Here is a 14,947-nt window from a genome sequence, read left to right as displayed (position 1 = left end):
TATCTCGTATATATAGTACAATAGATCTATGCATAAATTAATACCCCATCATTTTCTTCCATCTTCTTTGAGATGGACAGAGAAAGATCTAAAATAGGGAAGGAACTGTGATAAATGCTCCAAATGAATTTGAGGGCAGGGTGAAAATTACAGTGGAACCTGGTTAATTGGGCTACTGGTTGATCAGGGTAACCATTTATTTGGGACAATTCTTAAGGAACTAAAACTAAATTTAGTTCTTTAAGTATAAAGGATATACTGACATTGGAGAGGGCTCAGAGAAGGTTCACGAGAATAATTTTCCAGGAATGAGAGGGTTACCATATGAGGAACGTCTGGCAGCTCTTGGGCTGTATTCCCTGGAGTTCAGGAGAACGAGGGGGGATCTCATAGTAACATTCCAAATGTTAAAAGGCCTGAACAGATTAGATATGGCAAAGTTATTTCCCATGGTAGGGGATCCTAGGACAAGAGGGCACAAATTCAGGATTGAAGGATGTCCTTTTAGAACTGAGATGCGGAGAAATTACTTCAGTCAGAGGGTGGTAAATCTGTGGAATTTGTTGCCATGAACGGCTGTGGAGGCAAAGTCATTGGGTGTATTTAAGGCAGAGATAGATAGGTTCTTGATTAGCCAGGGCATCAAAGGGTATGGGGTGAAAGTAGGGGAGTAGGGATGACTGCATGAAGTGGATCAGCCCATGATTGAATGCTGAAGCAGACCCGATAGGCCGAATGGCCTACTTCTTATGGTCTTACTGTCTAAATTGTTAAAATAGCCTGGATTAGCGTTTTTTATTTAGGATACTGACACTTAAATGGAGCAGGAAACTGTTGCCAAACAGGTTCCAACTAACGTCTGTCATGTGCACTTGCATGGCTGTTAGAAACTACCCCATGCTTAGAGCAAGTAGTTTTTAAATAGTGTCAGTTGTGGGCATTTGTGCTGAAAAAGCAGTGATTTTTGTCACTGATAGTTGATGAGAAATAAGCAGTACGACAATTCAGAGCAACTTTGCTCACTGTGGTTTCAAGCATTCAGAATTGGCAGTCAGACACAATGGAGCAAACAGGTTTTAAATAGCGTCAGCTGCGTGTGCTTGTGTTACGTTATCCATTTAGGCTGATGGATGCCAATTCAAAAAGCAGCGACTTTTGATAATTTTGTTTATTATTTTGACTTTATACAGGAAGGCAAAGAAGGCAGTCTATTATCTGCACTAGATGTCTGTGCTGATTTTGTTCAATTACAGTCAATCAAAATAACATGGCAGGGATAAATTCTTCCATCAATAATTATTAGAAATAATGTAGTTTTATAATACTCTAGTGGCATTGATACTGTTCTAATTTGTTCTGTATTTCATTTAAATGAATCATTTGTTACTCAATTTCTGCATCAGTTTGAGCTATAATCATATCTACTATAAGGAACAATGAGCTAGGGGAGCAGAAAATTATGTCACATTCATCTTGCATGCAACTATCACTGGCAAGTCATTAAGCGACACTCACCTTGGATCACTGAACAAAAATATGTGCAAGAGCATGTAGCACAGGTCTTATTTCCAGATGCACTTTCAGTACATTGAATCTAGATATATCAAATATATAAATAAACTATTAATACCTGCATAGAAGAAAGGGAATCACTTGTCTCCCTCAGTTTGGCCCTAGAATAATCCAATTCTTTTTGTAGTTTTTCCTGTGCATCCTTCAAGCTGGATATATGCTCTTCTGCTGATCCTAAGCCATGCTCACTCTTTTTCACAAGCTCTTGTAAACGACACACCTGGTGAAAAAGGCTCATTTTATAATTATTCAATTCACTAGTAAGTTGAAAGGTAGTGCACAAATCACGGCCTCAATGAATTTAAAGGGGATGTGGGAATTGAATTGGGATATTATTGTCACATGCACTGAGATACTGTGAAAATCTTGTCTCTGATACCATTCATACAGATCATTCATTACACTATGCATCAAGGCAGTACAAGGTAAAACAATAACAGAATGCAGAATAAAGTACAACTGCTACAGACAGAAAGTGCAGTGCATGTAGCCAATAAGGTGCAAGAACATAATAAGATAGAGTCCGGCCTATTGTACCAGAGAACCATTCAATTGTCTTATAACAACGGGACAGAAGCTTGTCACTGAACCTGGTGGTACATGCTTTCAAGCTTTTGTTTCTTTTGCTGATGGGAGAGGAAAAAAGAAAGAATAGCTGGTATGGGTGGGGTCTTTAATAATAAACACAAAATAATCTGCAGATGCTGGGGTCAAAGCAACACTCACAACACGCTGGAGGAACTCAGCAGGTCGAGCAGCATCCGTGGAAATGATGAGTCGACGTTTCAGGCCGGAGCCCTTCGTCAGGACTGTAAAGGGAAGGACAGTCCTGACAAAGGGTTCCAGCCCGAAACATCGACTCATCATTTCCAAGGATGCTGAGCTCCTCCAGCATGTTGTGAGTGGGTCTTTAATAATGCTGGCTACTTCACTGAGGCAATGAAAAGAAAGGACAGAGTCCAAAGAGGGAAGATTGGTTTCTGTGAAGTGCTGAGCTACATCCACAACTCTGTGGTTTCTTGCTGTCACAGGGAGAGCACTTACCATACAAAGCTGTGATGCATACGGACAGGCTGCTTTATATGGTGCATCAATAAAAATTGCTAAGGGCCAACAGGGACATGCCAAATTCCTTTAGCCTCCTGAAGAAAAAGAGGCATTGGTGAGCTTTCTTGGCCATGGTGTCTATTTGTTGGACCAGGACTATTGTGATATTCACCCCAAGGAACTTGAAGCTCTCAACCCTCTAAACCTCAGCACCATTAATGTAGACAGGAGCATGTGCACTGTCCCTTCCCCTTCTTATTGAAGTTAATAACAAGCTCTTTTGTTTTGCTGACGTAAAGGGTAAGATGTTACCATGACACCAATATCACCAGGACTCCAGTGAGTTTAGAGGCAATGCAGGAAATAGGGTCTCTGAGCTTGAGACACCACAAACATCAGTCAATGAATTAGATGCCGCACCATCATGATATCTAAATAGTTGGATTCTTATATTTTACAACACTTTGAAAATTATTTTTATTTTCAGAACCCTTAGTAACCTGAGAGCAACATTTTTTTAAATTCATATTCAAATCTAAATGTAGCAGATTCTCTTGCCTCTTGATTGGCTGTGTTTAGTTTCGCAGTCAACTCGTTCTGCAAGTTTTCCATTTGTTGTTGATACCGATTCTTCTCTTCTTCCATTCGCAGTCGATCTTTTTCAAGACTTTGATCTATTTCCTGAAAAGAGTAATTCAATTAGTCTCTTAAATTAATTAAATATGCATTTGAATCTATTATTTTGTACAAAGCAAAATTTCGATTAATAAGATTTCAAAATAGTAATGCAAATTTTGAATATTCTTTTAAACTTGGACTAGATATTTTTGCTGAAACTTGTTTAGTAAACAGCCTAGACCTGTAGATGATGTTCCTACCTCTGAGTTGTTGATGATGGTAAAGGGGGCCAGGAGGGGGTGAGGATTGAGAGAGAGAGTGGGTGTGTGTGTTTTTCAAAAAAATAAATATTTACAGTATATAATATTTATATAGGATGCTTAAGCTGGAGACTATCAGATCAATTATTTTTAAGGAAGTCCAGTAAGACCATAAAACATAGGAGCAGAATTAAGCCACTTGGCCCATTGAGTCTGATCTGTCATTCTATCGTGGTTGATTCATTTCCATCTCAACCCCATTCTCCTGTCTTCTTCTCATAACCTGTAACACCCTGACTAACCAAGAACCTATCAACGTCTGCCATAAATATACCCATTGACCTGGCCTGCACAGCCGTCTGTGGCAATGAATTATACAGATTCACCAGCCTCTGTCTAAACAAATTTTTTCTTATTTCTGTTGTAAATGGATGTGCCTCTATTATGAGGCTGTGAACTCTGGCCCTCAACTCTCCCACTAAAGAAAACATTCTCTCTAAGCCTTTCAATATTCATAGGTTTCAATGAGATCCCCCTTCATTCTTATAAGCTTCAGCAAGTACAGGCCCAGAGCCATGAAACGCTCCACATACATCAACCCTTTCAATTCTGGGAACATTGTCATGAATCTCCTGTACACTCTCTCTAATGCCAGCACATCTTTTCTTAGATAAAAGACCCAAAACTGCTCACAACACTCCAAGTGCAGCATGAAAAAATGCCTTATAAGGCCTCAGCATTGCAACTTGGAAGCTTAAATTGGGAACAGATATTCTCAGGGAAAGGTACGGAAGAAATGTGGCAAATGTTCAGGGTATATTTGTGTGGAGTTCTGCATAGGTACGTTCCAATGAGACAGGGAAGTTATGATAGGGTACAGGAACCGTGGTATACAAAGGCTGTAGTAAATCTAGTCATGAAGAAAAGAAAAGCTTACAAAAGGTTCAGAGACCTAGGTAATGTTAGAGATCTAGAAGATTATAAGGCTAACAGGAAGGAGCTTAAGAAGGAAATTAGGAGAGCCAGAAGGGGCCATGAGAAGGCCTTGGCGGACAAGATTAAGGAAAACCCCAAGGCATTCTACAAGTACGTGAAGAGCAAGAGGCTAAAATGTGAAAGAATAGGACCTATCAAGTGTGACAGTGGGGAAGTGTGTATGGAACCGGAGGAAATAACAGAGGTACAGGTGTCCCCCGCTTTTCGAACGTTCGCTTTACGAAACCTCACTGTTACGAAAGACCTACATTAGTATCCTGTTTTCACTTTCAGAAGGTGTTTTCACTGTTACGAAAAAATTCAGCGCGCGATAAAAAGCAGCACGCGCCCCGAGCAGCCGTTCTTCCCGGATTCGGAACCGCATTCTCGCCAGCATTGCTTTAACACGAGCCTGTGAGCAGTCGTTTGCAAGATGAGTTCTATGGTGTCGGAAAAGCCTGAAAGAGCTCGTAAGGGTGTTACACTTAGCGTAAAACTAGACATAATTTAGCGTTTCAATCGTGGTGAACGAAGCAAGGACAAAGTGAGTTTGGCTTGAGGAAGTTGACGAAGATGATGTTGAAGAGGTTTTGGCATCTCATGACCAAGAACTGATAGATGAAGAGCTGATGCAATTGGAAGAGGAAAGGCTAACAATCGAAACCGAATGAGTAATGATAAAGTACGACTTTAGTTTTGAAAGGGTACGTAGGTTTGGGGGATATTTGCAAGATTCTTTGAGTCCTTACAAAGAACTGTATGATAGAAAAATGCGCGAGGCTCAGCAGTCAAGCAAGCCTTCCACATCAGCCACAGCACACGACGAACCTTGACCTTCAACATCGAGGCGGGCAGTCATAGGAGAAGATGAGCTGCCTGCCTTGATTGACGAAGAGATGACACCCCCGTGTCCCACCACCCCAACACTCGGGCCCCGGACAGATACTGTACCGATTCGCGGAGAATACAGCAGTAGCCGGGAGGCACACAGCACATCTTTAAGAAAAAAGCCGAAATAAACATGCTAATTAATTAGGTGCCGCCCCACACGTAATTGTCGGCCCAGATCAGAGGCGATGCAATTTGCAATCGGCACTGATCTGGGCTGACAATTACGTGTCGGGCAGCAGGTTATTAATTTGCATGTTTATTTCGGCTTTTTTCTTAAAGATGTGCTGGGTGCGTCCCGGGCTACCGCTGGACCCCTGCGTGCTTTGCGGCAATGTATCGGTTGGTGGCTGGGAGGGTGGGGGTCACTGCACCACCCAGCCTGCGACGACTCGGCCTAACACACCATCATCAGTGTGCTCTGTGCTGCCCCGATTCCGGTAAGTGATACTACACTGTACATACATTATTTCTACTTTATATCGGCTGTGTATTTTTACGTGTTATTTGGTATGATTTGGCAGCTTCATAGTTTAAAGGTTGCTGGAGAGCGCTTGCGCCGTGTTTTTGCCGACAGCGCTTGCGTGAGATTTTCACTACGGAGATCTGTGATTGTGGAATCCCGCAATGATTGTGGAAAAGTATTTCTACTTTATATAGGCTGTGTATTTATCATATCATTCCTGCTTTTACTATATGTTACTGTTATTTTAGGTTTTATGTGTTATTTGGCATGACTTGGTAGGTTATTTTTGGGTCTGCAAACGCTCACAAAATGTTCCCATATAAATAAATGGTAATTGCTTCTTCCCCTTACGACATTTCGGCTTACGAACCGTTTCAGAGGAACGCTCTACCTTCGGATGGTGGGGGAAACCTGTACTTAATGAATACTTTACTTCAGTATTCACTATGGAAAAGGATCTTGGTAGTTGTAGTGATGACTAGCAGCGGACTGAAAAGATTGAGCATGTAGATATTTAGAAAGAGGATGTGCTGGAGCTTTTGGAAAGCATCAAGTTGGATAAGTCACCAGGACCGGATGAGATGTACCCCAGGCTACTGTGGGAAGCGAGGGAGGAAATTGCTGAGCCTCTGGCGATGATCTTCACATCATCACTGGGGACAGGAGAGGTTCCAGAGGATTGGAGGGTTGCAGATGTTGTTCTCTTACTCAAGAAAGGGAGTAGCGATAGCCCAAGAAATTATAGACCACTGAGTCTTACTTCAGTGATGGGTAAACTGATGGAGAAGATCCTGAGAGGCAGGATTTATGAATATTTGGAGAGGTATAATATGATTAGGAATAGTCAGCATGGCTTTGTCAAGGGCAAGTCGTGCCTTACGAGCCTGATTGAATTTTTTGAGGATGTGACTAAGCACATTGATGAAGGAAGAGCAATAGATTAGATTAGATTATGAAGACACTCAGTCCTCGTTTATTGTCATTTAGAAATGCATGCATTAAAAAATGATACAATGTTCCTCCAGAAAGATATCACAGAAACACAGGACAAACCAAGACTAACTGACAAAACCACATAATTATAACATATAGTTACAACAGTACAAAGCAATACCGTAATTTGGTAAAGAGCAGACCATGGGCATGGTAAAAAAAAAGTCTCAAGTCCCGATAGCGCCATCATCTCATGAAGATGGAAGCACTGCAAAAATGTAGTGTAGATGTAGTGTATATAGATTTCAGCAAGGCATTTGATAAGGAACCCTATGCAAGGCTTACTGAGAAAGTAAGGAGGCATGGGATCTAAGGGGACATTGCTTTGTGGATCCAGAACTGGCTTGCTCACAGAAGGCAAAGAGCGGTTGTAGACGGGTCATATTCTGCATGGATGTCGGTATGTCTCAAGGATCTGTTCTGGGATCCTTACTCTTTGTGATTTTTATAAATGACCTGGATGAGGAAGTGGAGGGATGAGTTAGTAAGTTTGCTAATGACACAAAGGTTGGGGGTGTCCTGGATAGTGTGGAGGGCTGTCAAGAGGTTACAGCGAGACATAATAGGATGCAAAACTGGGTTGAGAAGTGATAGATGGAGTTCAACCCAGATAATTGTGAAGTGGTTCATTTTGGTAGGTCAAATATGATAGCAGGATATAGTATTAATAGTAAGACTCTTGGCAGTGTGGAGGATCAGAGGGATCTTGGGGTCCGAGTCCATAGGACGCTCAAAGCAGCTACGCAGGTTGACTCTGTGGTTAAGAAGTGTAACGGGGTCCTGAATTACCCCTATGAACTGTGCTTTTGAAAAGAGAGAGAGAGAGAGTCATTTAACACCAACATGTTGTTTTGAAAAGAGAGAGAGAGAGAGAGAGAGAGAGAGAGAGAGAGACGAAGACTAACTGTTGGACTGTCACTTTAAGGAACGACAAAGAACTGGTTAACTTTTGGATTTCTGCTGAGTTGGAGACAGCACCGAGCAGCTCGTAAGTTGCTATGGTAACTGAGGGCGGTTATTTAATGGACACTCGATGTTATGGTTTTTGGCAGGTTGTTGATACTTTCTTCAAGGATTTTTGCCTGCTTGAATTTCTTTCACAGAGAGAGGAAGGAGGAGTTATTTGAATGACAGTTGATGTTCAGCATGGGAAGGTAAAATAGGAGGTCAGATGATACAGACCTCAGACACATGTTCTGAACACTGAATGAGCATTGTTGTGCCCGCAGAAAAAGTGGGTTTTGGAGGATCGATCAAGCGGATCGATCCATCGCTCTTGCAGTGGAAAGAAGAAAAAGGGGTCGACTGGTGGGGAGTTGTCCATGTGTCCACCCTCGCCTGGGAGATAGCTCCACCACAGAAAACCGGTCCCCTTTGTTAAAGTCACAGTTGGTGACCTTTAAAGGATTTCGAAGGACAACGAGAAGATCGACGGCATCAGCTCACCTGAAGACTCAAATCTCTCCCTCTCTCTCTCTGTCCATCACTACTCAACTCAATACCACGAACTGAACTGAACTTTACTCATCATCATAAGACTGCATCTTTTCACCCCTAGACTTAAAAAAGCTTGGTTTTTATATATTTCCACACTTACTGATATACTTACTTATATATATATAAAATCATTGCTAACCTGTTTGATTTATTTACATTTATATTACTGTATTGCATAGTTACTAGTAAATATTATTAGTTAATAGCAATACTGGACTCCAAAGTGTTTTCCATCTCTGCTGGTTCTTTATTCCCATCACGGGGTATGTGACAGAAGCCATACGGTCTATTGGCCTTCATCAGTCGTGGAATTGAATTTAAGAGCCGAGAGGTAATGTTGCAGCTATATAGGATCCTGATCAGACCCCACATGGAGTACTGTGCTCAGTTCTGGCCGCCTCACTACAGGAAGAATGTGGAAATCATAGAAAGGGTGCAGAGGAGATTTACAAGGATGTTGCCTCAATTGGGGAGCATGCCTTATGAAAACAGGTTGAGTGAACTCAGCTTTTTCTCCTTGGAGTGACGGAGGATGAGAGGTGACCTGACAGAGGCGTATAAGATGATGAGAGGCATTGATTGTGTGGATAGTCAGAGGCTTTTTCCCCAGGGCTGAAATGGCTGCCACAAGAGGTCACAGGTTTAAGGTGCTGGGGAGTAGGTACAGAGGAGATGTCAGGGGTAAGTTTTTTACTCAGAGAGTGGTGAGTGCGTGGAATGGGCTGCTGGCAACGGTGGTGGAGGCGGATACGATAGGGTCTTTTAAGAGTCTTTTGGATAGGTACATGAAGCTTAGCGGGCTATGGGTAAGCCTAGTAATTTCTAAGGTAGGGACATGTTCGGCACAACTTTTTGGGCTGAAGGGACTGTATTGTGCTGTAGGTTTTCTATGTTTCTAGCCTTGCTTTTGCATTGTAGTCCTCTCAAAATAAATGCTAATATTGCATTTGGCTTCCTTACTTCCAACTCAACCTGCAAGTTAACCTGCTCAAGTAATATACTTTATGTATCTTCTTTTATGTTATTGGCTAGTTTAGCCAGAGAATGCTGAATCTGTGGCATTTGTTGCCACAGGCAGCAGCGGAGCCAAGTTTTTAATGTATATTTAAGGCAGAGGTTGATAGATTGTTGATTGGTCAGGGCATAAAGAGATACGGGAAGAAGGCAGGAGACTGAGGCTGAGAGGAAAAATGAATCAGCCATGATGAAATGGTGGAGCAGACTTGGTAGGCTAAATGGGCTAATTCTGCTTCTACGTATATGCCGTATTTTTTGCTTTTATGTTGACTTTGGCTTCCCTTGCCAACCATGACTGGGTCATCCTGCCTTCAGAATTCTACTTCTTCTTTGAGATACATCTGTCCTGTGCCTTTTAAATTGCTCCAAGAAACTCCAGCCATTGCTGTTCTGCCATCATCCCTGCTAGTGTCACCTTCCAATCAACTTTGCTCAGCTCCTCTCAGATGCCTCTGTAATTCCCTTTAATCCACTGTAGTACTTATACATCTGACTTATCTTCTCCCACTCAAACTGCTGGGTGAATTCTATCATAATATGATTACTACCTCCAAAAGATTCCTTGAGGAATTGCCATTCCCCTAGAGGCCTCAACAAGATTTTGTGGACATAAATGGGACACCTGAATGGTATGTTGTCTCCCAGGTGCCAGGGTAGGGATGTCTCGGATTGCTTCCACAACACTTTAGAGAGGGAGGGAAAGCAGCCAAATCTCTTGGTACATATTGGTACCAATGACACAAGAAGTAAAAGCAAAGAGGTCCTGAAAAGAGAACTTAGGGAGCAAGGTAGAAAGCTGAGAAGCAGGACCTCCCAGGAAGTAATTTCTGGATTACTGCCTGTGCCACATACCAGTGAAGGTAGAAACAGGATGATTTGGCAAATTAATGCATGGATGAGAAGTTGGTGCAGGGGGCAAGGCTTCAGGTTTGTTGGATTATTGGGATCTCTTCTTGGGGAAGTACGACCTGCTCAAAAGCGATGGGTTGCACCTGAATTGGAGGAGAACCAATATTCTCACAGGCAGGTTTGATGCAGCTGCTGGGAAGGGTTTAAACCAATTTGGCAGGTGGGTGGGAACCAAGTGAAGGGACTCAGGTTAGGACAGATGGTTTAAAAAAAAAGGATAACATGCAGTCAGACTGTCAGAAAGAGCAGACAGATGATAGGACATCAGCAGGGTAAGTATCAGTGCATAAGGGAATCAGCAAATGCAGCACTCAAGGTCTTATATCATAATGCACGGAGTGTAAGATAAGGAGGATTATCTTGTTGCACTTTTAAAGATTGTTTGGTATAATGTTGTGGCCATCATTAAATCGTGGCTGAAGGATGGTTGTGATTGGGAGCTGAATGTCCAAGATTACACATTGTATGAGAGGGGTAGGAAAGTCAGCATAGAGGGTGGCGTGCCTCTGCTGGTAAAGAATAGCATGAAATCAGTAGAAAGGTGTGACATATCATCAGAAGATGCTGAATCCTTGTAGGTTGTGTTAAAACACTGCAATGGTAAAAGGATATACACAGGCCTCTCAACAGTGGCTAGGATGTGGACCATAGATTGCAACACAAAGTAGAAAAGGTGTGTCAAAAGGGCAATGTTATGATAGTCATGGGAGATTGGGAAAATCAGATTGGAACTGGATGCCAAGAGAGTGAGTTTGTTGAATGCCTACATGATGTCTTTTTTAGAGCAGTTTGTTGTTGAGCCTGCTAAGGGATCAGCTACACACACAAAATGCTGCCTTGGCTGCTGAGTTTCTCCAGCATTTTGTGCATGTTGCTTAACTTCCAGCATCTGCAGATTTTCGTGTTTATGTTAGGGGATCAGCTACACTGGATTGGGTGTTACGTAATGAACCAGAGGTGATTAGGGAGCTTAAGGTAAAAGAACCCTTCAGAACCAGTGATCACAATATGGCTGAGTTCAACTTGAAATTTGATAGGGAGAAAGTAAAGTCTGACATAACAGTATTTCAGTGGAGTAAAGGAAATTACAGTGGTATGAAAGACGAGTTAGACAAACTATATTGGAAGGAGATGTTAGCAGGGATGACAGCAGAGCAGCAATGGTGTGAGTTTCTGGGAAAAGTGAGGAAGGTGCAGGATAGATATACCCCAAAAACAAATAAATACTCAAATGGCAAAATAGTACAACCGTGGCTGACAAAGGAAGTCAAAACTAACATAAAAACAAAAGAGAGGGCATACAACAAAGCAAAAATTAGTGGGAAGACAGAGGATTGGGTAACTTTTACAACCCTACACAAAGCAACTAAAATAATCATTAAGAGGGAAACAGTGAAATATGAAAGCAAGCAAATATGAAAGAGAGATGAGAGTGGATATAGGACCACTAGAAAATGAGACCGGAAAAATAATAACGGGGAACAAGGAGATAGCAGATGAACTAAGTGAGCATTTTGCATCAGTGCTCACTGTGGAAGACACTAGCAATGTGTCACATGTTGAAGGGTGTGAGGGAAGAGAAGTAAATAGCAGTTGCTATGACAAGGGAGAAAGTGCTCAAAAAGCTGAGAGACCTAAGGGTACATAAATCACCTGGACCAGCACTGTATGGTTCTGAAAGAGGTAGCGGTAGAGATTGTGGAGGCATTAGTAATGATCTTTTAAAAATCCTTGGACTCTGTATTATGCCGGTTGGACAGGAAAATTACAATTGTCACTCTGCTCTTTAAGAAAGGAGGAAGGCAGCAGAAAGAAAATTATAGAGCAGTTAGCCTGACATGGTTGGGAAGATGTTGGAGTCAATTGTTAAGGATGGGGTTATGGAGTACTTGGTGACTCAGGACAAGAAAGGATAAAGTCAGCATGGTTTCCTGAAGGGAATATCTTGCCTGATGAACCTGTTGGAATTCTTGGAGGAGATTACACATAGAATAGACAAAGGGGATGCAGTTATTGGATACATAAAGTGCTGTCACATGAAAGCAGCATCTATTATCAAAGACCTCCACTACCTAAGGCCATGTCCTTGTTCACTACTAACATTGGGCAGGAAATCTCACAACGCCAGGTTCAGGAACAGTTATTATCCTACAACAATTAGGCTCCTCAATCAGCAGTTAGATCATTCACCACTACTCTGAACTGATTCTATGACCTATAGACTCACTTTCAAGCACTCATTACACAATCATGTTCTCAGTATTATTTTTATTTTCACAATTTGTGTTCTTTTGTATATTGGTTGTTTGTCAGTCTTTATCTGTTTATGTATAGTTTCTTTTTTGTAAAATTCTATTGTATTTCTACTTATTCCTGTAAATGCCTGCAAGAAAGTGAACTCAATGTAGTATATACTACATGTAATCTGATAATAAATTTACTGTGAAAAACTTAGGTATGCTTATCATCTGTCTCAGGAATTAGCCTGCTACGTATATTTTATTTCTACATCTGTTTCATCAGCAGAGATTATTTGGCAATTAGTGCAAACCCACTTCCCATCCATATCTTTATCCCATCTCCCAACCATCACATCACATCATTTACAATGCATGATACGACCAAGGAATGTGTTAGTTTGGGAACACATGCTGATGATGGAGCTTTGGAAAAGGTCAGTTTGCACTTGTCACAGGTCAGTGTAACAAGCCAATGACAGAAAATTCAAGGCCAATGTCGTCCACTTACCAGTTGCAACTTTTTCTTTTCTCTTTCACTTGTGCCTTGAACAGATTCTAATGCAGCTTGATGTTTTTCAGATAACTCCTCCATACTTTTCCTAAAGGTTTCCTTTAGAAATCTAGTTTCCTCTTCAAGCTTGTGGTGCAGGTTTGTTATCTCCTGTTCATAATATTGCCTTTGCATTTCTTTTTCTTCATTTAAGGACTGCAGTTAAAAATCATACACTGAGTGACAAGCATAATATTAAGCATTAGATCTTGCAGGGCTCAAAGGAGTTAGCACTGGGGTCCAATTTCTATATCAACTACATTTTCATTGGATTTGAAAAGGACTCATTCATTTTTATACACCTCTGTCTTATTTTTTAATTCCCTCATGAATCAAACATAAAGTAGGATCAAAATAGTAATTAGATTTGATGGAAAGTCAAAATGGACAGTTAATATTTGGAATGAACTAAGTATCAGTAGAGTTATTTGATACAAGATTAAGAGTGGGAATTCTACATACTGACTGATGGACAATAGTTCAAGTTCAATTTCAAGTTCAGTTGTCAGTCAACCATACACATGAAAGCAGCCAAATGAAACAGGGTGCAAGGTGCAAAGCACAGTACCAACAGTCACACACAGCATACACCAGATGTAGCACATCAGAATCAGAATCAGGTTTATTATCACCGACATGTGACGTGAAATTTGTTAACTTAGCAGCAGCAGTTCAATGTAATACATAATCTAGCAGAGAGAGAAAAAAATAATAATAAATAAAATAAAATAAAAAAGTAAATCAATTATGTATATTGAATAGATTATTTAAAAACTGTGCAAAAACAGAAATACTGTATATTAAAAAAAGCGAGGTAGTGTCCGAAGATTCAAGGTCCATTTGGGAATTGGATGGCAGAGGGGAAGAAGCTGTTCCTGAATCACAGTGTGTGTGCCTTCAGGCTTCTGTACCTCCTACCTGATGGTAACAGTGAGAAAAGGGCATGCCCTGGGTGCTGGAGGTCCTTAATAATGGACGCTGCCTTTCTGAGACACCGCTCCCTAAAGATGTCCTGGGTACTTTGTAGGCTAGTGCCCAAGGTGGAACTGACTAGATTTACAACCTTTTGCAGCTTCTTTCGGTTCTGTGCAGTAGCCCCTCCATACCAGACAGTGGTGCAGCCTGTCAGAATGCCCTCCATGGTACAACTATAGAAGTTTTTGTGTGTATTTGTTGACATGCCAAATCGCTTCAAAGTCCTAATAAAGTATAGCCGCTGTCTTGCCTTCCTTATGACTACATCAATATGTTGGGACCAGGTTATGGCCTCAGAGATCTTGACACCCAGGAACTTGAAGCTGCTCACTCACTCCACTTTTGATCCCTCTATGAGGATAGGCGAGGATAGGTATGTGTTCCTTCGTCTTACCCTTCCTGAAGCCCACAATCAGCTCTTTCGTCTTCTTGACTCTGAGTACCATGTTGTTGCTATGGCACCATTCCACTAGTTGGCATATCTCACTCCTGTATGCCCTCGCGTCACCACCTGAGATTCTACCAACAATGGTTGTATCGTCAGCAAATTTGTAGATGGTATTTGAGCTATGCCTAGCCACACAGTCACGTGTATACAGAAAGTAGAGCAGTGGGCTAAGCTCACACCCCTGAGGTGCGCGAGAGTTGATCGTCAGCGAAAAGGATATGTTATCACCAATCTGCACAGACTGTGGTGTTCCGGTTAGGAGGTCGAGGATCCAATTACAGAGGGAGGTACAGAGGCCCAGGTTCTGCAACTTCTCAATCAGGATTGTGGGAATGATGGTATTAAATGCTGAGCTACAGTCAATGAACAGCATCCTGACGTAGGTGTTTGTGTTGTCCGGGATAGTCTAAAGCCCTGTGAAGAGCCATGGAGATTGCGTCTGCCGTTGACCTATTGTGACGATAGGCAAATTGCAATGGGTCCAAGTCCTTG

General features: G+C 41.7%; 1 protein-coding gene across 12 annotated transcripts in view; it reads right to left on the bottom strand.

Annotated features, from left to right (window-relative positions):
• fam184ab (family with sequence similarity 184 member Ab) overlaps window positions 1-14,947 on the bottom strand; it is a 179,956-nt gene that overhangs the window by 80,114 nt on the left and 84,895 nt on the right. For all 12 annotated transcript variants that reach the window (XM_072251592.1, XM_072251593.1, XM_072251591.1 and 9 more), the window contains exons 5-7: window positions 12,991-13,188; window positions 3,178-3,300; window positions 1,631-1,792 (exon numbers count right to left, since the gene is read on the bottom strand). In XM_072251592.1, coding sequence (XP_072107693.1) covers window positions 1,631-1,792; window positions 3,178-3,300; window positions 12,991-13,188 — 483 coding nt within the window. The remainder of the gene's footprint in view (window positions 1-1,630; window positions 1,793-3,177; window positions 3,301-12,990; window positions 13,189-14,947) is intronic.

The sequence above is a fragment of the Mobula birostris genome, chromosome 2 (assembly GCF_030028105.1).
Source record: "Mobula birostris isolate sMobBir1 chromosome 2, sMobBir1.hap1, whole genome shotgun sequence".
Lineage (NCBI taxonomy): Eukaryota > Metazoa > Chordata > Chondrichthyes > Myliobatiformes > Myliobatidae > Mobula > Mobula birostris.
The sequence above is the reverse complement of the archived record's forward strand: the minus strand, read 5'-3'. Positions and strand labels throughout refer to the sequence as shown.